At 56.4% G+C, this 27,715-nt stretch overlaps 1 protein-coding gene across 2 annotated transcripts in view; it reads left to right on the top strand.

The window, feature by feature from the left end:
* COL2A1 (collagen type II alpha 1 chain) overlaps positions 1-27,715 on the top strand; it is a 64,118-nt gene that overhangs the window by 33,456 nt on the left and 2,947 nt on the right. For both annotated transcript variants that reach the window (XM_037884045.2, XM_043533071.1), the window contains 30 exons: positions 338-391; positions 1,181-1,279; positions 2,684-2,737; positions 4,076-4,174; positions 4,649-4,702; positions 5,365-5,418; positions 6,126-6,179; positions 6,885-6,938; positions 7,546-7,590; positions 8,423-8,521; positions 9,305-9,412; positions 10,156-10,209; positions 11,412-11,465; positions 13,001-13,054; positions 13,518-13,571; positions 13,743-13,850; positions 14,723-14,776; positions 15,531-15,584; positions 16,314-16,475; positions 16,576-16,683; positions 19,138-19,245; positions 19,685-19,738; positions 20,350-20,457; positions 22,455-22,508; positions 22,922-23,029; positions 23,613-23,666; positions 24,260-24,367; positions 25,055-25,343; positions 25,959-26,146; positions 27,353-27,595. In XM_037884045.2, coding sequence (XP_037739973.1) covers positions 338-391; positions 1,181-1,279; positions 2,684-2,737; positions 4,076-4,174; positions 4,649-4,702; positions 5,365-5,418; positions 6,126-6,179; positions 6,885-6,938; positions 7,546-7,590; positions 8,423-8,521; positions 9,305-9,412; positions 10,156-10,209; positions 11,412-11,465; positions 13,001-13,054; positions 13,518-13,571; positions 13,743-13,850; positions 14,723-14,776; positions 15,531-15,584; positions 16,314-16,475; positions 16,576-16,683; positions 19,138-19,245; positions 19,685-19,738; positions 20,350-20,457; positions 22,455-22,508; positions 22,922-23,029; positions 23,613-23,666; positions 24,260-24,367; positions 25,055-25,343; positions 25,959-26,146; positions 27,353-27,595 — 2,790 coding nt within the window. The remainder of the gene's footprint in view (positions 1-337; positions 392-1,180; positions 1,280-2,683; positions 2,738-4,075; positions 4,175-4,648; positions 4,703-5,364; positions 5,419-6,125; positions 6,180-6,884; positions 6,939-7,545; positions 7,591-8,422; positions 8,522-9,304; positions 9,413-10,155; positions 10,210-11,411; positions 11,466-13,000; positions 13,055-13,517; positions 13,572-13,742; positions 13,851-14,722; positions 14,777-15,530; positions 15,585-16,313; positions 16,476-16,575; positions 16,684-19,137; positions 19,246-19,684; positions 19,739-20,349; positions 20,458-22,454; positions 22,509-22,921; positions 23,030-23,612; positions 23,667-24,259; positions 24,368-25,054; positions 25,344-25,958; positions 26,147-27,352; positions 27,596-27,715) is intronic.

The following is a 27,715-nucleotide window of genomic DNA, read 5'->3' as shown; positions in this document are numbered from 1 at the left end:
AACGGCTCCGGTAGCAGGATCCCCAGGAGCCAGGGTGTAAAGGCCACCCGGAGGGGTGAGCTGCAGGATTGGCAGCCCCTGTGATGTGAGCCCATCACGGTGCAAGCCCCCGGCATTCATGGCGTGTCCGCCACATGGGATTCGCAGTGTAACGCCCACCCCAGGGCGAGCCCTGGGACTCCCAATTCAGAGTGAGCTCAGCTACAGGTGTGTGGCTTGGGGTGGGGACTGCTGAGCTCATCCATCTCCTTGGCCTGTACAGGGCCGGGAAACTAGTGGAGGGAGGATAGTGGTACCTAATACCTTGATGCCACCCTTGTCGTCTCCTCCTTCCTAGGGCTCTCCTGGAAACCGTGGCTTCCCAGGTCAGGATGGTCTCGCTGGGCCCAAGGTGAGTGAAATCACTGCCCCTGTTCAATGAGCAGAATATGGGGGTAGCAAATGATCTAGGGGTCACCTGCCATAGACTCAGCCTAGGCATCTTACTGTCCTGGGTGGAATTTATAGGCAGAGGAACATCCCCTGCCCTGGGGTCTGGTGCAATCCACCCAGGAGGAGGGCCGCTCGACCGTCTGCATGACTCCTCGGGTCCGCTCGGCAACATCTGCCCCCAGAACCGTTCCTGAGCAAAAATAAGCTGCCCCTAACATAAGGCCCTGCACTCTGTCCGGAGAGAGCCAACTTCCTGCCCTCTCTGAGCTCCCAGCTGTGGTTTATATATGTCCCTTCTTTCCCAGCATGCCTTGCCCCCAGGTGGGATTGCCACAGGGCTGCCCCGGTGGACTCCATTTCCCAGCCTGCCCTGCTCTCCGGGTTCTGAAGTAGAGGCTGAGAGGAGAGGGGGTTGGAGACTACAGGGATAGTATGAGATCAGTCCATTGCCCATGTCTCCTGTCTCCCGACTGCCTTTCGAGGCTGGATGGGGTGGCTCAGAGGAGTTCCCATCCCACTCCCCAAAGAGCCAGTGCACCTTTTTACAGGGATCAACCCAGCGCACAGCAGCCTTAGTCTCGGTGATTCCAGCGGGAGCCAGATTGGGGCCCGTAGCGATGACACGCTAAGGCCTCTTTCGTCAGCCTAGCCTGTCCCCAGCCAGACTGGTTGTGGTGCAGCCTCCTGCCCCTGGGTGCCCCCTAGAACTGGGTTGGCTAACGTGTATGTCTTCCTTATCCCCGGACAGGGTGCCCCTGGCGAGCGTGGTCCTGCTGGCCTTGGGGGGCCTAAAGGAGCCACTGGTGATCCTGGACGTCCCGGAGAACCCGGCCTGCCTGGCGCGAGGGTGAGAATGAAGGGGAAATGGCATCAGCTCCCAGCCAAGCTTGGCCTTGACAACTGGGACTGAAAGAGTTAAAATGTTTAGAGAAAGCAACATTATTTGGGGTGGGGGAGCAGAAATGGAACCCCAACTTCCCATGCATCTCATAAGAACATAAGAATGGCCATTCTGGGTCAGACCAAAGGTCCATCCAGCCCAGTATCCTGTCTACTGACAGTGGCCAATGCCAGGTGCCCCAGAGGGAGTGAACCTAACAGGTAATGATCTAGTGATCTCTCTCCTGCCATCCATCTCCACCCTCTGACAAACATGCCTCCAGAGAACCCAAGGCATCACTCTGCTGGTGACCCACCCACAGGGCTGGCATGCGGTGCTGCCAAGAACGCCAGCTGTTTGCACTTCAGCCAGAGTCTAGGCAGGAGACGGCACGTGGGTACCAGTGAGGGGAAGCGCTGGCTGTCAATGGGCCTGAATAAGACTTTTGGGGGGCGGGGGGGGAGGGGATGTCGAGAGCTGGGTTTCGGTGCCGGCCCAGATACACAGCCACGTTTCCCAGCGTTGGGTATTGCAGGTGTTGTCAAAACCAGGAGGCGCCTGTCACTGAAATCCCAGAGCTTTGGATGGACCTTTTCCCTTTGCTAGCCAGCGGTTTATCACCGATATCCCATCTTCTGCACATGTAGCTCTCTCGAGGCACCAGCAGGTGGCACTAACCACAACAGCCGGGGTGCCCCTGGGGCGCACTCCCCTCTGAGCCTTTGGCAGGTGGTAATAAGGGAATGTGCAGCCCCGCAGCCCAGCGACAGGGGGCGCTCCAACAGTGCTGAGCCCCCCCTGCCAGACTCCAGGGTAACTGGCTGCTGCTGGAGTCCCCTGGCTGGTGACATGACCCAGTGAGGCTGAACCATATAGGGGCAGATCCTCAGAAGGACACTGAATACTGTATTCAAAGCATCCAGCCCCAATGACTCCCCATTGACAATCACACTCCTCCCCTCCCCCGCAGTGGGGATAATTCCCGTGCCTGGGCTCCTCTAGGCTCCGTTCTTTTTCTTTGCATTCCAGTAGCACCCAGAGGCCCTAACGGATCAGGGCCCCCATGGTGCCAGGCGCTGCACAGACACACAGTGAGAGACCGTCTCTGTCCCAGCTGAGATCAGGGCCCCATGGTGCCAGGCGCTGCACAGACACACAGCGAGAGACGGTCCCTGCCCCAGCTGAGATCAGGGCCCTGTTGTGTAGTGTGCAGCAGAGGTGTCCCTTCCTCCAAAGACACAGGGGAGAACTGACTGGCTGTTTCACTGTCTCCTGAGTGCCGGCAAACAAGCAGGAACAACCAGCACAGAGCAGGGCTAGTGCAGGGATCCGCAGGAAAGTCCTAACTCCCTGCCTCCTTCTTTCCATCAGGGTCTCACTGGGCGCCCTGGTGATGCTGGTCCTCAAGGCAAAGTCGGTCCTTCTGTAAGTGAGACTCCTCTTCCTTCCTGGGTTGGGCTCTGAGGGGCACTGAATTAAGGGGGTGCTGAGTTTGGGGAAGGGGCTAGGAGGTGGCTTCTGAGTTTTGGGAGGTACTAGGTGGGCTCTAAGTTTTTGGGTGTATATATTGGACATTGGGGGTATTGAGTGAGTGTTGAGATTTGGGGGGTACTGGGTGGGGGCTGTGATTTTGAGGGTACTGGGGGGTGCTGAGATTTGGGGAGTGCTGGGTGGGGGCTGAAATTTGGGGGGATATTTGGAGGGCACTGATATTTGGGGGTAGTGGGTGGGGGCTGTGATTTGGGGGTATATTAGAGAGTGGCTATGATTGAGGGGATATTGGGTGGGCACTGAGATTTGGTAGGGGATATTGGGTGGGTGCTGTGCTTTGGGGGTGCTAGGTGGGGCTGTGATTTGGTAGGGGATATTGGGTGGGTGCTGTGCTTTGGGGGGTGCTGAGTGGGGACTGTGATCGGGGAGGGGATATTGGGTGGGTGCTGTGCTTTGGGGGCTGCTGGGTGGGGGCTGTGATCGGGGAGGGGATATTGGGTGGGTGCTGTGCTTTGGGGGGTGCTGGGTGGGGGCTGTGATTGGGGAGGGGATATTAGGTGGGTGCTGTGCTTGTGGGGTGCTGGGTGGGGGCTGTGATTGGGGTGGGGATATTGGGTGGGTGCTGTGCTTTGGGGGTGCTGGGTGGGGGCTGTGATTGGGGTGGAGATATTGGGTGGGTGCTGTGCTTTGGGGGTGCTGGGTGGGGGCTGTGATTGGGGTGGGGATATTGGGTGGGTGCTGTGCTTTGGGGGTGCTGGGTGGGGGCTGTGATTGGGGTGGGGATATTGGGTGGGTGCTATGCTTTGGGGGGTGCTCGGTGGGGGCTGTGATCGGGGAGGGGATATTAGGTGGGTGCTGTGCTTTGGGCAGTGCTGGGGGGGCGCAGATATTTTGGGGCAAGAAGCACTAATCCATGTGTTTGTGTGTCACGTGCCAGTAGGCGTGTTCCAGGGGAGCATGGCTGAGTGGTGGGTGATCATGGCACTTTCAGAATGCCCCCTGGCAATGTGCTCCCCTCCTGGGACAGGGCAGTGCCTCGTAGTGCCGAAAACAGCACAGCCTCAACTCAGCGCTTTGCCGGGGGGGAACGAAGCCCCCAGCCTTTGGCACCGTTGGTGCCTGAGCCTTGTGTGCAGAATGCAACAGTTGATGGGACACCCAGCGCTTTTGCCCAGACTAAGCCGCAGGTTCCTGCAGGCTGCACGTGGGGGCTGCTCAGAGCGCAAGAGGGAAATCATCCACTAACGTGCCAACCTCTGTGCCTCCCTGCAGGGTGCCCCTGGTGAGGACGGTCGCCCTGGCCCGCCAGGCCCACAAGGTGCTCGCGGGCAGCCTGGCGTCATGGGTTTCCCAGGGCCAAAAGGTGCTAACGTAAGTACACGTTCCTGAAGTGGTACCCCACCCCCCCATGTCCCCTTCCCGCCAGGAAGCGTGGGCCAAGGGACAGCATCCCAGTGAGGCCGCGGGGAATGGAGAATCTTGCAGTGGCAGTGGGCCCCCCCGCAGTCCATCTCTGCAGTCCATATACGACATGTACAGCCCTGCGCCAGGGGTAGAGCTTCGCCACTGAGCGGGCATCGGGCAAAGGGGGAATGAGAGGCCCGAAGCAAAGGACCCTGGGAAATCCCCGAGTTGGCGCCAACATGTCCAGGTGCCCCGTGGAGCTGCCGTTTCTTCAGCTCAGCCGTAGTGGAGCCAGGACTGGGCTAGCCCCAGCTCCATGGACCCCATTTGTATCACTCCCGCTGATGTCAGTCTGGACAGCTGCTGCTAGCCGCATCCCCGAGCCTGTTCTGGTCACATCGGAGCCTCGTTCACCACGCCGTGTGTTCTCTTTCCTCCTAGGGCGAGGCTGGTAAAGCTGGAGAGAAGGGATTGCCCGGCGCTCCTGGTCTGAGAGTAAGTGGGTTTATCTTCCCCGCCCCGCTCTATTACAACACAGGCTGACACCCCATGGAGAGATCCCAGCCCCTCCCTGCAGGCAGCCATGCCCAGAATCAGACTCTGGCCAGTCCATTTCCCTGGGGGCAAGGCAGGATTGCTCCCCTTTGCACTTTTAACAGAAGGCTCTCCAGTCTAGCTTCAAATATCCCCCACCACAGGGTTCCCCGCACTGCTCCTGGGAGATTCCCTCCCAGTTTTGCCCCTGGCTGGCAGAGATCTTGTTTTAGGAGGGTCACTTAATCAATGTGTGACAAAGGCAGCGTTGGGAGCCCCATTGTACAGGTGGAAACAGGGCTGGATAGATTAAGTGACTCAGCCGGGCCAAGCCAGGAATTGAACTCAGCACCTTCCTCTCTCAAGGAGCAGCTTTTTGATTTTTCAGAATTGGGTGGGTGCACCAAAGCCCTAGTGATATGGGGCCCAGGTGAGAGCCCAGCTGGATGGACGAACAGCTGGATAAATGGACAGATAGATGGAGAAATCTACTGCTGCCTAGTCCGTTGCAACAGGAGCAGAGAAAGATTGCGAGGTCCCGGGAGGGAATTTTAAAAGCACAGCAGTCTGGTAGCTAAAAAGGGCTCACTGATCAATGCCCTGGGGGTTTCTTTTCTCTCTAGGGTCTTCCTGGCAAAGATGGTGAGACAGGAGCTTCTGGCCCCCCCGGACCTTCCGTGAGTACTTGCTGTTAGAAGGAAATCAGCGAGGCTGGTCTCTCTAGCCACAATACAGAGATGGACCCGGGCAGGATGGCTGACCCATAGGCCTGCTGGTCACAGAGACTGGGATTTATTTCCTGGAGAGCAACCCAGACTGGGAGACCCCATTACACTAGATTGGGGGATCTGCCCCTTTCCCAGTTCCAAACTGGGAGACCCTGCCCCTTGCCCAGTTACCCCAGACTGGGGGACCCTGCTCCTTTACCAGACTGGAGGATCGTTTCCCAGTTCACCCAGACTGGGGGTCTTGCCTCTTTCCTAGTTCCCCATACTGGGACCCTATACCGCGCCTGGTCCGTGAGTTGCCAGTCCACACTTCACCCAATAACAGGGGTGGATGGATGCTGAGCGGAATCCGGTTGCAATGTAGAACCCACATGTACCCACCAGAGGGCGCTCTGGGTTTAATTTTTTTCGCCAGAGCCTGGCTGCTCTAACATAGGGGAACCTGGTTTAGAGAACAAATCAAAGTAAAACAAACCAGGCACGTCACAGATATCCGACTTCAAGGGCTACCACACAGGGTGGGTGTCATGGATGACATGTCCAGTCCCATCACGGGCACCGTAGCCCTGTCCTATCACTGTCCTCCCCATTGGGCCCTAAATCTGGGGTCAGGACCGGATGTAGTTTATGCTCACAGTTCTCCCTTCCTTCTGCAGGGGCCTGCTGGAGAGAGGGGTGAGCAGGGCTCGCCAGGTCCTTCTGGCTTCCAGGTGAGTAGGAGCGATGCCTTTTAACCCTTTGGCAGTGTGGGGTCGGGGCAGTCCTGTAAATACCTGCACCCCGAGCTCCATCCCCCTAAACAACCAGGAGCTCTGGCCTGCTCAGTGTATCTCTGTTGGAGGCTTTAGACACATGCATCAGCCCTAGTGCCAGCAGGCTGGCTGCTTCCAGGAGCGGATGCCCCATGTGCCAGATCCAGAATCCCAGCTGGGCCCTTTTGTTACCCAACACGTGCTCTGAACATGCCCCACACAGCCCAGAGACTGAGGATGTGTCTACACTGCACACTAAGCCTGGGCTGTGACTCAGGTTTGAGCCCAAGCCCCTCGTTCCGTCTACACACAAATCAGTCTGACTCAGGGCAGGAAGCACCCGGATCCTAGGACCCTGCTCGGGGGTGTGGGTCAGAGCCCAAGTCCTGCTGTGAATCGAGGCCCCGTCATTTTGCAGTGTGGATGCAGCTCAAGCCACAGACCCAAGTCAGAAGGTCTGCATAGCGCGGATGTGTTAGCGTGGCTCTGAGACCCAGCCCCAGCAATTGCAAACCCAGGTTTACAGTGCAGTATGGATGCTCAAGCGCAGGCTTGGAAACAATGAGTCCACAAGCCCGGGGCCCACAGACCTGGGTTTCCAATGCAGCGTTGACATCAGCAACCGACGATCATGGCTAACCTCTCTGCACTGCTTCCTTTCAGGGACTCCCCGGCCCCCCAGGTCCTCCAGGCGAAGGTGGCAAGCCAGGAGATCAGGTGAGTTCAGACCGCATCCCAGAGCCTCCTTAGCGCCTCACTGCAGGCCATGAACAGAGCTGCCATGCGAGCTGGCAGCTGAGTCCCCTTTGCAAGGAGGAGGGTTCCCCTGGGGTTTAGTCCCCTGGTGCCGGCGCTGACTCAGGGAGGTTCAGCCCACCTAGCTCAAGCCACCATGTGGGGAAACGCCTGAGTCACTGAAGAAGCCTGATGATCCCTAAACTTGGGGCTCTATCAGACTCAGCATGCTGCCCTCCCGTCCAGATCTAGGGTTTCCTGGGCCACCTCAGGAGCGAGACAGCGCGTGCGATGCACCAGGCCCAGACTGGTCCCCTCGCACCGCCCGAAAGCTGCTAGTCAGAAACAACCCTCGCTCGCACATTGCTGCTGATTTGCACGTCTGCCCAGTCTGAGTCAAATGACAGCCAGAGCCTCCCGCAGGGCGAACTGACCCCACCGCGCCTGGGGAGAGCGGGCCCTGCTGTAGGTCTGTTCCCATCTTCTCTCTGGATGGGGTGGTGCGTCTCTGGCTAGGGAAGGAGCTCTCTTGCCTAGGAGCCTCCCTCTCGGAATGTAACTGCCGTCTCCCCCTTCTTGCTCTCCATAGGGCGTCCCTGGCGAAGCTGGCACCCCAGGCCTCGTGGGTCCCCGAGTAAGTATTATCCGTCCTCTGGGTCGCAGAGCAGGAAGCTCAGCAGCTGGGTTATTGCTATTTATTAGGTGTTACAGCAGCGCCTAGGAGCCCCTGTCCTGGACCAGGAGCCCATCGTGCTAGGTGCTTTATTAGATATATTACGGTAGTGCCCTGGAGCCCTTGGCATGAATCAGGACCCTGTTGTGCTAGGTGCTGTACATTATTATTGCTACATATTCTATGTATTACGGTATCACTGCAGAGCCTTACTCATGGAACAGGGCTGCATGGTGCTAGGTGCTGTATATCAGTTATTAGGTGTATTACAGTAGTGCCCAGGAGCCCCTGTCCTGGACCAGGAGCCCATCGTGCTAGGCGCTGTACAAACCCAGAACAAGAAGACTGTGCTGTCGTTCTTGGCCTTGTATCTGCTGCTCATGGTCTCAGCACCCGTTGCATCTCCGCTGACATCGCCCCTGAGCGCCCCTTGCACCATTAACCGCCCCCTCCAGGGCACTGGCAGCAAAACAGTCAAAAGCCACCTTTCAGTTTTGGTCTCTCCACTTTTGGGTGCCCTGTTTAACCCCCCGGTATTTCTACAGCAGCTTCCAGGCAATCCCAGAGCATCTAACAGGCAGCCGCTAGGGAACATTCACCCAGCGCTGATACGCAGCCACCTCTGGGGTGGAGCGTGGCAGCCACCTGCCCCAGCAGAGCAGCCCCGAGCGACCCTGTTGCAATGGGGCACGATTGCCGAGATGCACCGTGTGATAAACCGCCAGGGCCCTTTAATTGCCCCTGCCAGTCCCCAGCTGTGACCTCTCCATAACGGTGTCTCTTTCCACGCCAGGGTGAACGCGGCTTCCCAGGTGAACGTGGCTCTCCAGGTTCACAAGGTCTGCAGGGTGCTCGAGGGCTCCCCGGAACTCCTGGTACCGATGGACCCAAGGTAGGTTCCCTTGTGTAACCCAGGCAGCTCTTTGTCTCTCTCTCGTAGCCGATTCAGTCCTTGTGCTGTGTCCTGGCTGAGAGAACCGGTCCTGTAGCTCTGGCATGCAAGGCTCAGGCTTTCCGCTCTAGGGGTCCACACTTCAATCCCCACCCGGGGTGGCATCGTACCAGTCGCCAGGATGAGATCTTGCCCTGGGAAGGGGGCAGGAAAACGGACCTTAGCAGCTGCAGGCTTTGTGGGCATCATGTTTACAAGGGCCCCAAAGGGCTGGGCCCCTAAGCATCCGGTCTGTCCGATGGGAGAACGTTCCACCAGGGCAGAGCCTCGCACGGCCTGGGACAGAGCAGCCTAGGCTGACTGCTCAGCCTCGCTTGATTGCTATCATAGTGCAGCTCCGTGCACACGAAGAGGGCGTGGCCAATCCTGCCCCGCCTGCATCACCCAGAGCATGGCTTTCCCAGTGCAACTCCTCCCCTACAGCGGCACTTAAAATGGGAGTCGATATGTCCACCTCATCCTCTCGCTTTAGGACCTTGATTTAGGAAACCACTGGACCTACAGTCCAGGGGTTCTCAACTTGGGGCCATGAACGGTGGCAGTGCCGTGACTACCCTTTCCTTCCTGTTTTGCTGGCGGGGAGGGAGTCCCGGGGAGGTCAGGGGGTAATGTGGAGAATCACCGCTCTAGCCCCCCCCAAGCCCAGTGACGGGGGACAGCAGCTCCCTCAGGATCTGGAAACATGCAGCCGCTCAGTGACCTTGCTGTGTTTCTCCACTCTAGGGTGCGACTGGTCCATCCGGCCCTAATGGTGCCCAAGGTCCCCCTGGTCTGCAAGGGATGCCCGGTGAGAGGGGAGCAGCTGGTATTTCTGGACCAAAGGGAGACAGGGTAAGTAGCACCTTCCCCGGGACTTCAGGGGTCAGGCATTGCACAGGGCAGACACACGCAGGGCTGGATTCCCGGCGGGTGAGAGCTATGGAAGACGTAATGATTGCAATGTAGTGATGCTGATTTATAGACGCTGGGAGCTGGCCCCATGGACTTCAATGGAGCTATGGGATCTAGCCACGTTCATGCGAAGAAGGGGGAATATGGGAAGGGGAACCTGCCTACCCAGCACTGAATATATTTGGCCTCAGGGATGTCGACCTTAATGCAGAGAGTTCAGACCCATAGACCAGAGGACACAAGATCAGCGGCTTCCATCAGACCTTTGGAAGCGCTAAGCAATTTCCAGCTGTTGCAGGGGCTTTGGTGAACCTCGGTCCTACCTAGCCCCGACCTGTGGCACGCAATAGCTTGGTCTTCTGTGGGCCGTGATACCTGGGTCTACTTTCGGTTGTTGGGTGTAGAGTGCTGGGTGGCATGGGTGGCCTGTGACATACAGGAGATCAGGCTAGATGATCTGTGGTCCCTGACTCTAAGCATTTCTATCACCTGCGGCAGGTGAAAGACCGTCTGCCAATCAAGCAGTCCAAGCCCCCATTAGTTCTTGATCTATCTCTGGGATCTCTTTGCTGCCCTCTCTGAGCTGATGGGGTCGGGGAGGGTCTCGTGGCCCACTGTTGCCCTGGGATCGTTCGGCCGTACTGGCGGCTGGGTGGTAATTTCCCTCTGATCTCCTCCCACAGGGTGATGTCGGCGAGAAAGGCCCAGAAGGCGCTCCCGGCAAGGACGGCGGAAGAGTAAGTAGAGGGGAAGGCCTCACTCGCTCAGATTGTCACGGGGACGGAGTGATCATGCAACATCCCAGCCGTCTGCCTGTCGAGCTATGCAAGCAGCTGACCCTGGGGACATACGCTGGAGGGTAGCTTAAAGGTCAAGCAGAGAGCTGCGACGGTGCGGAGACCAGGCAGAGCGCGACAGCGGTCAGGGAACGAGCGGTCACGGTGTAGCGGTCAGAAAGCCCTGCTGGTCAGGAAGAGTAGCGGCAGCGTAGGAATTGCCAGGGAGCTGTCGCAGTCAGGTGGAGTTGTAGAAGTGTTGCAGGGAGGCAGGCAGTAGCCGGGTAGCACGCAGAGCTGGAGCAGGGTAGGAGTCCGGCTGTAGCAGTCAGGCAGAGCGGTAGCCATGGAGCTGGCAGACAGCGGGAGCAGGGTAGGAGTCCGGCTGTAGCAGTCAGGCAGAGCTGTAGCCATGGAGCTGGCAGAGAGCGGGAGCAGGGTAGGAGTCCAGCTGTAGCAGTCAGGCAGAGCTGTAGCCATGGAGCTGGCAGAGAGCGGGAGCAGTGTAGGAGTCCGGCTGTAGCAGTCAGGCAGAGCGGTAGCCATGGAGCTGGCAGAGAGCTGGAGCAGGGTAGGAGTCCAGCTGTAGCAGTCAAGCAGAGCGGTAGCCACGTGCTGGAGCAGGGTAGGAGTCCGGCTGTAGCAGTCAGGCAGAGCTGTAGCCTCATTGCAAGCAGAGAGCTGGAGCAGGGTAGGAGTCCGGCTGTAGCAGTCAGGCAGAGCTGTAGCCATGGAGCTGGCAGAGAGCGGGAGCGGGGTAGGAGTCCGGCTGTAGCAGTCAGGCAGAGCTGTAGCCACATAGCTGGCAGAGAGCGGGAGCAGGGTAGGAGTCCGGCTGTAGCCATGTAGCAGTCTAGCAAGGTTGTAGCTGCATAGCAGTCAGGCGGAGCTGGAGCTTGGTAGCATTCAGGCTGTAGCGGTGTTTGTCAGGCTGTAGCAGGCAGAGGGTTGTTATTACTCCCTTGCTGGTTTAAAACCGATCCCCAGGGTTTTGAGGCATGGCGCTCCATGCTGCAGAGAAGCCAGCGAACCTGGAAGGTCTGGGTTCAGTCTCTGACACTAACCCAGCCCCGGGCTCACACTGGGCTCTGCCCGGCACACACAGGCAGCAGGTGCTCTTCACAGCCATCTGCTCACCCTCCTCTCCCTCTTCCCTTTCCCAGGGTTTGACAGGTCCGATCGGCCCCCCTGGCCCTTCTGGCCCCAACGGCGAGAAGGTAAGAACCCACGAACTCTGCATGACGCCTGGCTGGGGGCAATGGGGCTCAGTGCAATGTGGGGAGGGCATAATGAGCAACATTCACTGCTCAGACCCCATGGATTTCCCAGCCTCTCGGTGACAAAGGTCTGTGCTCCTCCGTGACTCCCCCCAGGTGTCCATAGATCAGGCTGCCGGAGCCAGAGATACGGCAAGAGCTATGGCCCAGCTGGGAGAGTCACTGATCTGTGGGAGGGGCCTTGGCATATGGGCGGGGCTTCAGGGCACAAGCCGAGCCAGTGCCATGTACAGTTGCCAGGCGTCTGGTTTTCGACTAGAACGCCTGGTTGAAAAGGGACCCTGGCGGCTCCGGTCAGCAGCACAGTGGGGCAGGCAGGCTCCCGTCCCTACCTGGCTCCGTGCGGCTCCCGGAAACGGCGACGTGTCCCTGTGGCCCCTAGGCAGAGGCGTGGCCAGGTGGCTCCACGCACTGCCCCCACACCAAGCACCGGCTCCGCGGCTCCCATTGGCCAGGAACCGCGGCCATTGGGAGTTGCAGGGGTGGCGCCTGCGGGCAGGGGCAGAATGCGGAGCCGCCTGGCCCCTCTGCCTAGGAGCCAGACATGCTGGCTGCTTCCGGGAGCCACCTGAGGTAAGTGCTGCCTGGAGCCTGCACCCCTCACCCCCTCCCACACTCTGAACTCCTCGGCCCCACCCTCCAGCCTGGAGCCCCCTCCTGCACCCAAAACCCCTCATCCCCCACCCAACCCCAGAGCCCGCACCCCTAGGTGGAGCCTTCACCCCCCCACACTTCCCCCCATACCCCACCCCCTGGCCCTAGCCCTGAGCCCCCTCCCACACCCCAACCCCCTCATCCCCATCCCAGAGCCCCCGCACCCCCAACTGGAGCCCTCACCCCGCAACCCCCTGTCCCAGCCCTGAGTCCCTTCTCGCATCCCAAACCCCTCATCCCTGACCCCACTCCAGAGCCCACACCCCCAGCCGGAGCCCTTCACCCCTCTCACACCCCAACTCCCGCCCCAGCCCAGTGAAAATGAGCCAGGGTTGGGGAGAGAGAGCAATGGAGGGAGGGGGGATGGAGTGAGTGGGGGGCGGGGCCTTGGAGAAGGGGCGGGGCAAGTGTGTTCGGTTTTCTGCAATCAGAAATATGGCAACCCTGGTGCCATGGGGAGAACTTTGAGCTGGGGGGTGGGGTGGGGGAGTCCTCAAGTTGGAGTGTGGGAGGGTTATGGGGGAACGAGGGAACGGAAAGGACTGGGGGAGCGGCTTTGGGAGCATGGGTGTGTCTTGGAGCTGGAGGAGGGGCTTGAGAGGAAGCTCAGGCTGTGGGTGGAGCTTGAGATCTGGGCAGGGCTTTGGGGTCTGGAAAGAGTGTAGGGATGGGGCTGGGCTCAGGCCAAGCAGGGGGTGCAGAATGCGGAAGGTAAACTGAGGCTGTGGAAGTAGGAAGTGCAGAGTCCCACGTGATCTACAACCTCTGGCCAGCCATATCCCCCTGACTGCTCTCACATCTCCTTCTTTCTCCCTGTCTAGGGTGAATTGGGTCCCCCAGGCCCATCTGGTGCTGCCGGCGCCCGCGGTGCCCCGGTAAGTGTGATGCCAACAACCTTAGGTCCCCAGACCTTGGTTCACACAATGGGACTGAGCCCCTTGGCCGGGGGGCGGGGTCTGTGCCCCTCTCAATTCAGAGACCACCCCTGGGGAATTCGCCGGCTTCCCCATTCTTGCCAACATTGCTCTGATTGATGGGGATAGCTGCCAGAGGCCCCACTCATTGTGCTAGGTCAGGGGGGTCGTGACCCCCAGTGCGTGGGGCTCACAAACAGGTGTCAAGAGGTCGAGACCACCCGACTAAATAGGGGTGGGGTGCCAGCTACATGGGAGAGGCTCCTGGGGGGTGTCCCCAAATGGACAAGGTCGAGAACCAGGGTGCTAGATGCTGTGCAGACATGGAAGCACAAAGATGCCTCCTGCCCCATAGAGCTTGCTGTCCAGGTTGGGGTGTTTCCTTCCTGGGCCCCCCATTTAACCCCAGTCCTTTCTGTTTCAGGGTGATCGTGGTGAGCCTGGAGCCCCTGGCCCTGCTGGATTTGCTGGACCTCCCGTGAGTAAAGCCGCGTTTGCTGACCCTTGTCGTCCAGGTTCCCTCTCTATCCCGCCCCTCGATAGCCATGTACCCGTAGTGATGACGGTGTCACATGCCCAGCACCGGGCACCTGTCTCGCAGGGAGGCCACATCTCACCCTGGGTGCTTTTTCTTCCCTTCCTGATGCAGGGCGCTGACGGCCAACCCGGCGCTAAAGGTGAACAAGGAGAATCTGGCCAGAAGGGAGACGCTGGGGCCCCGGGTCCACAGGGTTCTTCCGGTGCTCCTGGTCCACAGGTTGGTAAAGCCAAGTCTCGCTCCTCCCCCCATGACCCCACTGGGAAGGCAGCCTGGGAGAGTGGGGGCTGGCCAGAGATGAACCATCCTCAGGAAAAGGGGCCCAAGAAAGGACAGTGCTTTGCTTTGAAAATACTCTGGCCACTTGCAACGGGTCAGAACCTAGGATCTGGGTCACTGATTTACCCCAGCTGAGGGATAAGAGTTGAAATGGCGGATGCCCCAGTAATCCCTCACCCCGATTTTCCCTTTCATGGAGGAGCCTGGGTTCAGTTTGGAATAAACCCCCAGGACCGGCCCAGGAAAGAGGGGGCTGGATTCCTGCCAGAGGGTCGCCCCTCTCTCTGCAATGGCAGTGCCCTATTCCAAGGCGCACGCACACCAGGGAGCAAGGGCGGCAATTTCATTGCAGCCATGAAGCCCTCTGGGAGCTTGGAGGGCTGGAAAATACCCTCTGCTGCGTATCCCCACACACGAGGACTCCTTCCCCATCCCTAGGGATGTTTGATCCGGGTCAGTTTCCCTCTTTGCCCTCCCTCCCCCTGTCTGATGGGGGAGACCATCATGAAATGCCCCAGCTGTGAAGGACGCCCTCTAGGGGACATATGGCTGCAGCCAGCCGCACCCCCAGCCATGGCAACCACTGCCAGAGGGGACAGAGCTGGGTGCGGGAAGGAAGGCACCACGAGGACAGAGAGGGGGGGTCTCACTAGAGACCATCAAGGTCAGAGGGAGGGTCTGGCTGCTACTCATCTCCAGGCTGTAAGAGAAATACCCGCCCATTGGTACAAAGGACCAGTCCCTTTGCCAAGACCATGGGCTGATTTCCTGCAGTCCATTCGGGATCTAACCTGCTTCTTTTTCCTTCTTAGGGTCCCACTGGTGTGACTGGTCCTAAAGGAGCTCGAGGTGCGCAGGGACCCCCTGTAAGTACCATCCAGGTCCTTCAACACCTTGGAGACGGGCACCAAGTGCCAGAGCTCAGCCTGGCTCCCGCCCAAGGGCTGTGCAGCGGATTCTAGTTGGGCCAGTATTGGCCTGCCATGCACGGGCTGAGCAAGGCGGCGGGGAAGCTGAGACAATCACAGCCCAGGCAAGGGCGACGGCTGCCGAATGGGCTCCATCCTCCTTGTGCGTGTCAGTGAATTGCAGGCCAGGAGGAAGAACGCCCCCGCCTCGCCACTGGGATGATTTCGAAATGGGCCCAGGGAAAGGGGTGGCTGTATGGGGGCCAGCTCGGCACCTCACCGTGCAGTACAGGCTCCTGCCTGCCAGTGGGCTAGTTGGCTTTGCTCGTTGCTCTGCGGCGCGGGGCTCAGATCCCTGCCAACCGACAAGCCAGGGGACTTGGCTGCAGCCCTTGAGTTCTAATGATGCTGGAAGGTTCAGCCCTGGGGGACAGCGAAGGCCTTGCCTGAACTGCTGCTCTGTCCAAGTGTCCGGTAGGGTTAAGTCTGCTTGAAGGACTCGCCCTCCCAAGCTGGCCAGTCATTTGCACCAACACACGGAGCGGGTGCTTTCCCCCCAGCCCCATGCACTCCACCCCTCTCTGGGACGAATCCACCCTTCTGACTCGTAAAGCTCAGACCTGTTAATGGTGGGGAACCGCACCCCTCTCTCCAGGAAGGGCAAGGACTGGGGTGCTCTGTTTACCCTTCTGTTTCTCCTCTCCTTATCCAGGGAGCCACCGGATTCCCCGGCGCTGCAGGACGTGTCGGCCCTCCCGGCCCTAACGTAAGTTCAGGAACATCCAGCGTCGGTTCCACCTTGGCGGGGCCTATGTTTGGGTTTTGGACAGGAGACGGGACATAAGCCACCCTCTGTCCATGGGAGAGTTAGATGGTCCATTCCCTGGGGCAGTTTTATCCCTCGTGACCTACTGCAGGGTTTCCTGCATTCTCCTCCGAAGCAGCTGGCACTGCAGGAGAACAGAGACTGAGCTGGATGGACCCATTAATCTGACCCAAGCTGGCTGTCCCCGTGTTCCTGGTCTGTTACCGCACCGGCACGTTGCTCCAAAGAGAACAAAGAACGGTGCGTCGAACCAAAAGAGCTTCCCCACATTTCTAACAGATGAACCAGGGAGTTCCCGCCCTTTCATAGTTTTCAGTAACTTTGGGGGCTTTTATTCCCCCAAAACAAATTTCTGCTGTGACCTGATGAGGATCCCTGGTCCTTTGTGCTCTCGACAGGTGGAGAGTCTGGCCTACATGATAGGACACCGTGAGTTTTTCTCTGATAAGGAGATGGATTGACCTCACTTTGAGATGGTTGGCTGTTGCGATGAGATGGGAGGGGAAGGTGCAGGGGCTAGTGAGTCTTCAGGCGGAGAAGGATTCTCTGGGACTCGGATGGCCTAAGTGCACTTCGTCGATTGATTAGAAGACAGAATTACTTATTGGCCTTTGCACCAGGGTGAAGAACATCCCCCATTCTCACCAAATCCTTTCATTTCTCTTCTAGGGTAACCCAGGCCCCGCTGGCCCACCAGGTGCTTCTGGCAAAGATGGTCCCAAGGGCGCTCGTGGTGATGCGGGCCCACCGGGCCGTGGTGGTGACCCTGGTCTCCAAGGCGCTGCCGGTCCTCCTGGTGAGAAGGGAGAGTCCGGGGAAGATGGCCCACCTGTAAGTTTTCACGTGCACGTTGCCTTGTCTTTGATTGCACAATAGTTACTACCTAGTGCAGCCTCTGCTGGATTTTACCTCCTGCCTCTGTCTTTTCCAGGGGGCCGATGGGCCACCCGGTCCTCAAGGTTTGGCAGGCCAGCGAGGTATTGTCGGTCTTCCCGGCCAGCGTGGTGAGAGAGGTTTCCCGGGGCTGCCAGGTCCCTCCGTAAGTAGCTTTACCTTGCAAAGTCAAGGCCAGGCAGAGTCAGACTGTGCCAACCCAGCTCACAAAGTCCCTCGTGCCCTATAGCTGAAGTGCAGAGCTTATTTCTCTGCAGAGGTGGAATGAAGCGGATGTGCTGAGAGAGCTAAAGTGAGAGGGTCGGAGCAAATCCGTGGGTCTGGGCTCTTTCCTTACTGGGAGCCTGTGAAGGTGCGTCCCAGGCATGTGCTGCCCGCTGGTGCACCCTGCAATAAAAAGGCGTCCTGCTGGAAGGGAAGAGCAGCGAGTTCAGTCCTCCAGGGGTTGCCTAGAGAGGAGAGGCCTCTCATGATCAGCTGCTGGCAAAACCAGCAAGAGTTGCTGCTCCAGCTCCTAGAAGGGCAAGAAGCAGGTGGAGGCCAATCAGGACCCAGCAGGCCATAACAAAAGGGTTGGTTGTGTCTACTATGGGCCAGTTCTGAGTGAAGTCAGGACAGGGAAGCTGTCCCTGCCTTAACCCAAGTAACCTGGCTCCCTCGGGGGTCTAACCTCGGAGATGTTTGCCTCAGATCTCTGTGATGGGCTATTATTTATGATAGGGACTTTAACGCCTGGGTGGGTATCGTGTGTTCAGCATTAATTTGTTTCCTGTAAACCTGCAGCGAGCCTGTTCTGCAGAGCCCTTATGACAACAGATAATGCTGTCAGGCATCTCTTCTATCTAGCCATAAAGAAAGGGCGTTGAGCATGACACCCCTGGACATGCTTATGATGCCCAAGTCGAGAACCCATGGACTAGATGGATAAAAGAGACAATTTGAGATCAGAGGGAATTTAAACCAAAAGAACCTTTTTTGGACAGTGTCGTTTAAAACAATTCAGCATTGATAAACCAGGAAATTCAGCGTTAAGGTCCCACAAACATCCTTCACTCTGCCCTGCATCCCCCACCCCATTGTGAATCAGGGAGATTCAAGTCTGGGATAAGCCCCGGAGAAGACAGCCAATGAAAAACTAACTGACGAATGGGCCGTGGAAGAAATTCGCCCTCGTGCAGAGGGACCACGCAATATTTCTGCACCACTTACATTCCACTGCAGGGCTTGTGAGTGACTGGACTGGTCTCTAGACCTTGTGCTGAATTTCACCCTATATGCACTTGTCAGCTCCTCTGTACTGAGCATGTCATGGAGCCTAGGAGTGCTCTCGGACTGGGCTGACAGCACGTGTATATTTTAAGACCGGAAAGCACTTCTGTTCACAGCACTTCCAAACCTCACCGGCTTTTGGGTGCATGGAGATCATCACTAATGTTATAGGCCCCTATTCTCCATCGCCCGGCACCTTGTGCTGTCACTAACACGTGCAACACACTGCTAACTCAGAACAGTTACACTCTGTTTCACTAGGAGGGGGGTGAAGCACTGGAATGGGTTACATAGGGAGATGGTGGAATCTCCATCCTTAGAGGTTTTTAAGGCCTGGCTGGGATGATTTAGTTGGTGCTGGTTCTGCTTTGAGCAGGGGATTGGACTAGATGATCTCCTGAGGTCTCTTCCAACCATAATACTCTATGATTTGCACCCAGCTTGCCTAGACGTTGTTGATGACACAAAGTGCCGATCAATGGAGAATCTGCCCCGTATTCTTCACTGAGATTTCACAAAGCCCCTGTACATTACTTTTGTCCATAGGGTCCAATTAGGGAGGCACTGCCTCTTGAGAAGTCACTGGAGGGAGTTAGCATGTTCCAGGCAATGCTCAGCACCCCTCAGGGTCTGACCTATATTAAATGCCGTTGCCCACCCATCATCTCTCGCTATCAGAGGCAGTGCGGAAGCTGGTTGCTTCCCCACTGAAAATGTGGAGTTTTCAAGGAAAAAACTAGAACTGAACATTTTCAGCTGACAAGGTTTTCGGGCATTCGAGGACAATTCACAATTTTCCACCCAAAAGCGGATGATTTTCGGGAACGAACCTGTGGCTTTGCAAACCTCAATTGTGCGTCAAAAAGCCCGTTTTGGTGGACAGTTTTCAAACAGCCCCTATTCAGCGTACCCCTCGGCACAGCGGCTCCTCAAGGCCTATCGAATGCAGCACCTCTGGCGTCCATGTCATGAGATATGCAATGGCCAACACAAGTGAGAGACTCCATTGGAAGGACAATGCCGGCCATTAGCTCACGTGGCCTATTTCATAAGTGGCCAGCCTGAGGTAAAACCATTCTGCTCCACCAGGAGAGCCTCGCTGCAACTTTCAGGCAGGAAGGATGCTCAGGCCTGATCCAAAGTCAATGGAAAGTCTCCTGTTGAGTTGGGTCAGACGTTGTGGGGTCAGGTTTGGGCTTTAGGATGGAAGGTATCTTGTGACCCTGATGGGGGGGCTAATTGTCAGGAAAGTGACGGTGCAGAAGCAGCCCGTGTGCTGCACGGGGATCAGCTCACTTGGATTGTTTCTGTTCTTGACCCTCTGCTTTAGGGTGAGCCTGGCAAACAAGGAGCCCCTGGAGGTGCCGGCGACCGTGGGCCACCTGGTCCTGTGGGCCCCCCAGGTCTGACTGGTCCCTCTGGTGAACCTGGGCGCGAGGTAAGCAACGAAACCGGCTAGGCGTGTGAACGGCCTGGAAACGAAGGGAGACGCGTTTCCACAGCCAGATTCTAAGAGCCGCAAGGCTGGGTGTGAATCAGCCATCGGTGGCACTTCTCAGCCTGCGGCCTCATCCCGTTCCCATGGTGATGGCTGGATAGTATGGGGATCCCCCTTCCCTGGGTGTAACCCAGATCCCCCTTCCCCAGGGGAGGGCCAGGAACGTGGCCTCACTAGTTGTGGCTGCCCTGGGACAGCCCAGTTCCTAGTTCTCCGGTTCTAGAACTCACAGGAGCCTTGCACAGGAAGCTTTGTTTCACCAGCTGCCTGTGCGGCCAGCTCCTTTGCCCAGGTCTGCACACATCCTACCCACTTCCCCAGGCAGAACTCCCTGGGTGGCCTCCAAGGACTCACCTTCTGCTCCTCTTCTCGTTCCCAGGGCACCCCCGGATCTGATGGCCCCCCTGGCAGAGATGGCGCAGCTGGAGTGAAGGTGAGCTTGGCAAAAGGAGTTTCTATCCCAGGGTGCCTTTGGGTACCCTGCACCCATCTCTGCTCTCCAGCAGCAGGGTGCCAGGGCTTGGGGGTCTCATAGGGTGCCATACCAAGAGCTCCCATGAAGCTCCTGCGCTCGGTGAAACAGCGGAGGTTCGTTCATTCCCTTCTCGTGTGACCGCAAGCATTGGGCTCATGATGCCCTGTAAGGTCAGGCCTGCACTGGATGCCATGTTCTGGGCAGCAGCGGCTGCCAGGAGCGGGGCCAGGTGGAGCCTCTGCCTAGCACACTGGCTTGCTCCTGTGTTTGCATAGAAGTGAATTTGTGCTTTGCCGGTGGCTGAATGAGCCCCCATCAGGCTGTGTCGCGCAGACCTGGACAGCGGTGGGGGGCCTCTTGCCCCACAAAGGCGGTCGCTGGCCTATCCAAACCTTCCCATGGTGCTTGGCCACATACCTGCCCCAGCAGAACAAAGGTCAGAGGTGACCTGTGGAACCAGGGAGGCGAAGGAACGGTGACGTCGCTAGGTGGCATCACGGCCTCCTGGGGCACAGCGAGGAGAGCACGTTGACATTAACATTAATAGCTGTGTCTTTGTCTCCTGGCAGGGTGATCGCGGTGAGACTGGTGCTGTCGGTTCTCCAGGTGCTCCTGGCCCTCCTGGCTCCCCAGGTCCGGTTGGTCCAACTGGCAAACAGGGAGACAGAGGAGAATCTGTAAGTGTCCCTTAGTGCCCAGCAGCTCATCAAGGGGTCAATGGTCTCACAAGGGGAATGTAAGAGTACCAGACAGAGTACCGAAAAGGCTCTGGGTATTTGAGAATACTACCCAGAGTACTGTAAGAGCTCTGAGTATTCATGAGTACTGTTTAGAGTGCCGTCAGGGCTCTGAGTACTTGTGAGTACCATCCAGAGTTCAGTAAGGGATTTGAGTATTCAAGAGTACCATCGAGAGTACAATAAATGCCCTGAGCACTCAAGACTACCATCCAGAGTACAGTGCGGGCTCTGAGTACTTGTGAGTACCATCCAGAGTACAGTAAGGGATTTGAGTACTTGAGAGTACCATACAGAGTACAGAAGGGATCTGAGTATTCATGAGTGCCATTGAGAGTACAGTAAATGCCCTGAGTATCGAGAGTACCATCCAAAGTACAGAAGGGGTCTGAGTATTCAAGAGTACCATCTAGAGTATAGAAAGGGATCTGAGTACTCAGGAGTACCATAGAGAGGAAATACTTTAAGTGCATTTGAGAGGACCGTTTAGAGGCAGTGTGATCATTCAGCGTCAGTGCCCTGATTTAAGAGTATTTCAAGGTATCATTCAGAGTCAGCTGACTATTGATTTTGCTTGTACAAGAGCAGTGGGGATTTTCTCCAGAGCAGAGACCAGTAGATTGAAATCGACCTGCATCACTGAGCCCATGGAACCCAGGGCTTTGCTGTTAGGATGACGCATGGAGATCAGATGAGCTGATGTTACCTCCCACGGGGGTTGGTTTCAGCCCCAGAGACCTGGCCATCCTGTATGGCTTCCTTTATTCCACTTGCTGTCTGACTATTGCAGCAAATGGCTTGGCTGGCTGGGCTGTTGGGGGGTGGAACAACCTGCCTCAGGAGAAGCATTGGCGCAGAAAACGGGTTTCCAATTCCCAATCGCAAGCAGTCACATCCGAAGGCAGGTTCCAAGAGTGATGCTGGTGCAATCAGGGAACAGAATCAGTACCAGGCAGTCGGTGCATCCAGTGAGTGGCACATTTGGAGGCCTCCTTGAGAGCTGCTGTCAAACCAGCTGCAGAAGCAAGAATTGTTTGCCAAATTTCAGATACCGAATAAATGGGAGAAAATCACCATCACCCTATGCAGAAAAGGAGGTGAAATGATCGACATCAGCCAGCTGGTCAGAGGGTTGCAGCCCTGGCTGAGCTGATCAAAGCCACTTGCCCAACTCCCATTATTTTCCATGGGAATTAATGGGGTGCGCAGATGTCCTGGAAAGCTTTGAAGTTCTCACTCAAAAGGGCTAATGTGGTCCTTGGATGCGTAACCTGGGGAATCTCAAGTAGGAATAGGGAAGTTATATCACCTCTGGTTTTGGCACTGGTGTGATCGCTGCTGGAATCCTGTGTCCTGTTCTGGTGTCCACAGTTCAGGAAGGATGTTGATAAATTGGGGAGGGTGCAGAGAAGAGCCACGAGAATGATTAAAGGATTAAAAAACCTGCCTTATAGCGACAGCAACAAGGAACTCAATCTGCTTAGCTTAACAAAGAGAAGGTTAAGGGGTGACTTGATCACAGGCTAGAAGTACCTTCCTGGGGAACACGTATTTAACACTGGGCTCTTCAGTCAGGCAGAGAAAGGTCTAACACGATCCAGCGACTGAAAGCTGAAGCTAGACAAATCCAGACTGGAAATATGATGCACCTTTTTAACAGTGAGGGTAATTAACCATGGGAACAAGTTACCAAGGCTCATGATGGATTCTCCATTGCTGGCAATTTGAAATTCAGACTGGGCATTTTTCTACAAGGCCTGCTCTGGGAATTATTTGGGAATAAGTCAGACTAATAAATCAGACTAAATGACCACAGTTGACCCTTCCAGTCTTGGAAACTAGGAGTCAACAACAACCCTTCAAATGTTACAAAGGGCATGGATGACTCGTTCATAGGGTCATTATGATGTCTATAACCAACCTTTGTCTTTTTCCAGGGCGCTCAAGGCCCCATGGGTCCCTCCGGACCCGCAGGCGCACGTGGCATGCCGGTAAGTCATCCTCATGAGGAATACGCTGCCTGGTCCCCCGAGCGGCAGAGCACCCGCTGTTTCCACTGATGTCTGTTGCAGCTGCTCAGCGCCTCTGGAAATCTGGCTGATATATGTCTGTGAGAGGGAATTTTCCCTTTTGTTCTGTATACTTTTCTCCTGCTGCATGATTCTGGAGAGTCAGGTGCAAGGGGTTTCCAGCTGAAACTGGATGCACAGACCAGCACCGCATCCAGCTGCAGGGGATGCACTCTGGGCTGCGCCATGCCCTGCAGCGTGTGGCACGTCCGTGCCTCGTGCCCAGCACGCTACACTATGGCATGGGTCATGCCTGGCCCTCTGGGCTGGACCACGCCCTGGCCTTTGACTTTTCCTGCCCCAGGCTGAAAGCTCTTCTCTTTCACCCCTCTCAGGGTCCTCAAGGTCCTCGTGGTGACAAGGGCGAAGCTGGAGAGGCTGGTGAGAGAGGTCTGAAGGGTCACCGAGGATTCACTGGTCTGCAGGGTCTTCCTGGACCTCCCGTAAGTTTCAGCCTCAGAGCCTCATCTTTGGCCTGAGCTCATGGCGCAGGACTCGGGACAGAACATGCCGCGCCAGGGCTGATGCAGGGGCACTGGGCTGTGTCCCTGCCTTGGCCCCATGAGCATAATCCTGCTCCTACCATGGCCCCAGCCATCTGTGTGTCTTGGAAGGTTCGGCAGCCTGTCTCACTGAAGGCCTGTCAAGAGCTGAGACATCCCACCACCTCCAACGCCAGAGCCCTTCCACCCCAACTGCTCCCTTTGGAGTCAAACGAAACCAGCCCCCCCCTTTCCTCCATTCTCTGAGGGAAGTGCATTGGGAGAGGGGAGTGCAGGGGGCTCTGGGCCACCCCACCATGTTGGCCTTGCTGTAGCATAAAGCTCCTAGCCTTGGGCCAGGCGAGAAGCTGACAGCCTCTCTTGGCGTGGCTAAAGGGGGCCCTCCGCTGGGCCAGGCCTCACCCAGCTTTGGGCTGCTCATGCCTGAGAGACACCAAACACAGGCCAGGGTTCCGCACCCCCCAGAGGGAAGCTGTCCAGATGCTGAGATATGACTATGTGGTTCTGTTTCCACCCCCTTCAGGGTACATCTGGAGATCAAGGTGCTACTGGTCCTTCTGGTCCTTCTGGTCCCAGGGTAAGTCCAGATCCCGGAGCGTGGGAGGGTAGCGGGGGACCAAGGAACAGCACAGTGCAGGTTCAAGTGAAATGGCCTAGTCAGTTGCTTAGCCAAGCTGAGCAAAGTGCAGAAAATAATCAACAGCATTACGGGCAAAAAGGACATTGGGGTTTAGTCCCCTTTCCAGCTTCAAGGAGGAGAAATTCAAGGGAGATTTTAGTAACCTGGATAAAGAACTCTGTACTTCCAATGTAAGGTCGTGAGCTGTGTACACACACACCCGTGCCCTCTCCTGGATGGAATGAGAAGTGCTGCTCTGTGTGTCACTGCCCCTACAGTGCTAACAGCGGGTGGAGATTCTCCTTATCATTTGCACTAAGGTCAGTCTCCATTAGCCATTAGCAGCAAAGGCAGATGTAGTCGGGATCTCAGTGGCCATGGCAGGTAGCAGAGGGATGGATGGGGAAGTCCAAGGTGCCCCATTCATTGCGTTATGAATTAGCCTGGCTGCCTCATTCGTGCACAGAGCCCTTTGAGCTTGCAGGTGTCTTTTTACATCATGATTCTTTCACGGCCTGGCTCTCAGTTCCCCCCTTGTGAATCTTTTCTAGGGTCCCCCAGGCCCTGTTGGTCCCTCTGGCAAAGATGGTTCAAATGGCATGCCCGGTCCGATTGGTCCTCCAGGTCCTCGTGGTCGTAGTGGCGAAACCGGACCTGCTGTAAGTACTGTGCCCCTAGCAGAGCTGCCAGCCTTTCAACCTGGGCCTTAAGGACTCGAACCCTCCCGGCGAATGGGGCAGCTCATAGCCCCGTACCCGACCAAAGGCTTGGCCTTTCCGGTGAAGTGCAGCTGCAGGGCACTTACATGCCTTGAAGTCATTTGTACTGTGTCTCCATCACCCTAAACCACCCTGAGTGGTTCCATCACCCTGATCTGTGCCATCATCTTCATCTCCCGCAAGTAGCTCCGTCTCCCCAATCCACCCTGAGCAGCTCCATCATCCTGATCTGCCCCAAGTGACTCCGTCACCCCCAGTTCCCACCGAGCGGCTGTATTTCCGACTGGTTCCCTCATCCTAACTGGCTCTGTCACTCCAGTCTGCACCCAGCAACACTGCTCCCCCACCATCTCTCTCCCTCAGGGGCTCCATTACCCTGACCCCCCCCGAATGGGTCCACCCCCACAGTGACTCCCTCACCCCAGTGTAACCTCAGCAGCTGGCTGTCATTGCCAGTTCTATCTCCTAGTGGAGAAGCAGCCAGGAGACTGGTAAATCCATTCATCAGCTCGACGGGGCCTTGTCTTCCCCTTTGCTGAGCCCAATGGGGGGACATGGGGACAGCAACAGGATGGAGATGGGCTCTGAGTTCTAAACAAGGATTGTCTCTTTCCCCTCCCATTGCAGGGTCCCCCTGGAAACCCTGGACCCCCTGGACCTCCTGGCCCCCCAGGCCCCGGCATTGACATGTCGGCCTTCGCCGGTTTGGGCCAGGTTGAGAAAGGCCCTGACCCTATGCGCTACATGCGAGCTGACCAGGCCTCTAGCGACCTGCGCCAGCATGATGTTGAGGTCGACGCCACTCTGAAATCCCTCAACAACCAGATCGAAAGCATCCGCAGCCCCGAGGGCTCCAAGAAGAACCCAGCCCGGACCTGCCGTGACCTTAAACTCTGCCACCCTGAGTGGAAGAGCGGTGAGTGCCAGGCACAGAGCCGGGTGCTGAGCGTGGGGATTTGCAGCACCAGGGCTGCAGGGGCCACAGAGCCAGGAGGGAACCAAGGCGTTTCAGCTTCTGAATCCCTCCCTGCCCACCTCCTCTGAAATACTGGCCCTTCAGGCCAGTATGGGCGGGGGCCTGTGCAAACCTCCCCACCCGACACTCTGCCAATGCACCTCACTGCTGATCTGCTATTCCAGCCCTCAGCTTCCCACGCTCACAGCTCTGCCGATTCCCCTCAGTCCCCACCCAACGCCCCCTTGCTCTTCCATTGGAGGTCTCCCCCATAAGTCTCTTTCCCAATGCACATCGCAATGCACCTGCACGGCCCACCTGCTATTCCAGCCCTGCGCTCTCCACACACACACAATGCTGATGCACCTCACTCCTTACCTGTAGCATCCCTGCTATTCCAGCCCTGGGCTCCCCTCCAACACACATCTCTGTGGATGCACCTCATTCCTGACCTGCACTATCCTCTGCCATCACAGCCCTTCACCTCTCTCCTGAGTTTCAAAACCAAACCAAAAAAACCCCATGAGTCCTAGTTTTACCAAGACGCCAACCTCCCATGTGTTTCTGCCATTGCAGGTGACTACTGGATCGACCCTAACCAGGGCTGTACCTTGGATGCCATTAAGGTTTTCTGTAACATGGAGACTGGAGAGACATGCGTCTATCCCAACCCCTCCAGCATTCCCAAGAAGAACTGGTGGACCAGCAAGACCAAGGAGAAGAAGCATATCTGGTTTGGAGAGACCATCAATGGTGGATTCCACGTAAGTGCCTTTGGTTAATGTTTCAAAGTCGCCGGAGTTGGCCTCTCTTGGGGGAGGAGTTGAGTTTAGGGGTGGGATGAGAGATCTATGGTCTATTCGAAGGGAGAGCTCTTTTCTTTACCTCTATATCCAGCTTCACATTTTTCCAAAGTGAGCAGTGATTTTAGGGGGCTCCACTTGAAACCCCTCCAAAGGGGCCTGATTCTCAAGAAAGGCTGAGCAACTGCCCTCTGAAAATCAGTCTCTTTAAGATGTCTCAAGTTGGGCGCCCCACAAAATCCCCCCAGAATTACTAGTCATGGTTGAAAATACAGGCTCAAGACTAGAGCTGGCTGACATGTCACATGAACCGGAATGGAAATGTTCATCAAAATTTCAAATCTCTCCTGCCCCCCGCACCACAAAAACCTGGAAAAAATTGGATAATATGTTCCTGAAAAGTCAATACATCTCTCAAACACTGATGTAAACAGACATACTGACCCTGGGAAAGAAGGGGGAGTGTCGAAGTGGAGTGAAATCTGCAAAGGAAATAAGAATTCTTAGAATCTCTTCTCAATCTCTAGCATGCCAGTTAGTAACAAAACATGAAGGGCCGGATTAATAAAGGTATTTCAGAAGGAGCTAGGCACCTAAATCCCTTTGACAATCTGGTGTTCTGTATCCAAAGGAGGTAACCGGGCATCTCAGCTATTGGGAAATACGATTGTTTTTGTGGGGAATTTTTTTATAGAAACTTTCTACTCGAGTGTTGCTTTTCCCTGGTTTCTTCTGAGAACTATCAAGCCTCATATATTATAATGAACTGTGCCCTACTCAAGTACACTTTCCCAGCTCATTGGTAACAAGAGCACCTTGACTTTTCCACACTTAGTTTTTACTCTTGTTTAGTACAAAGGCCTTTAGATCTGGGGTGCCTTTGAAATTTAGAATATGTTAACAGCAGGATGAGGCTGACGATTCTGCAGTTCATGCCAACTTTCTGAATTTCCTCTTGATTTTTTTTAACCATGTGGGGTTTTCACAGGAGCCCAGGGAAGTTAGGTACCCAAGTACACTTGGAAGGCAATGGGAAATGAGGTTGTCTTAGACACGTCTTAGAAGACAGGTCTAAGATTGTCTTCCACAATTGCCTCTACCTTCCTAGCTGACGTTCTAGGCCCATTGCTACCCAGACTCGCTAACCATCTCGATCTCTCCTTCCAGTTTAGCTATGGAGATGACAACCTGGCCCCTAACACTGCCAACATCCAGATGACCTTCCTGCGCCTCCTGTCCACCGAAGGCTCCCAGAACATCACCTATCACTGCAAGAACAGCATTGCCTACATGGACGAGGCTTCCGGCAACCTGAAGAAAGCCATCCTGATACAGGGATCCAATGACGTCGAGATCAGAGCTGAGGGCAACAGCAGATTCACATACAGTGCCTTGGCGGATGGCTGCTCGGTAAGCTGATGGAAGTTACTGTTGCTTAGGGTTTATATAGCAGGGCATCTGCAAAGTTCTCTATAGACATCAGCTAATTCAGGGGTGGCCAACCTGAGCCTGAGAAGGAGCCAGAATTTA

This window comes from Chelonia mydas, chromosome 20, assembly GCF_015237465.2.
Source record: "Chelonia mydas isolate rCheMyd1 chromosome 20, rCheMyd1.pri.v2, whole genome shotgun sequence".
In the NCBI taxonomy this organism is placed as follows: domain Eukaryota; kingdom Metazoa; phylum Chordata; order Testudines; family Cheloniidae; genus Chelonia; species Chelonia mydas.
This window is presented reverse-complemented; position numbering and strand designations above follow the sequence as displayed.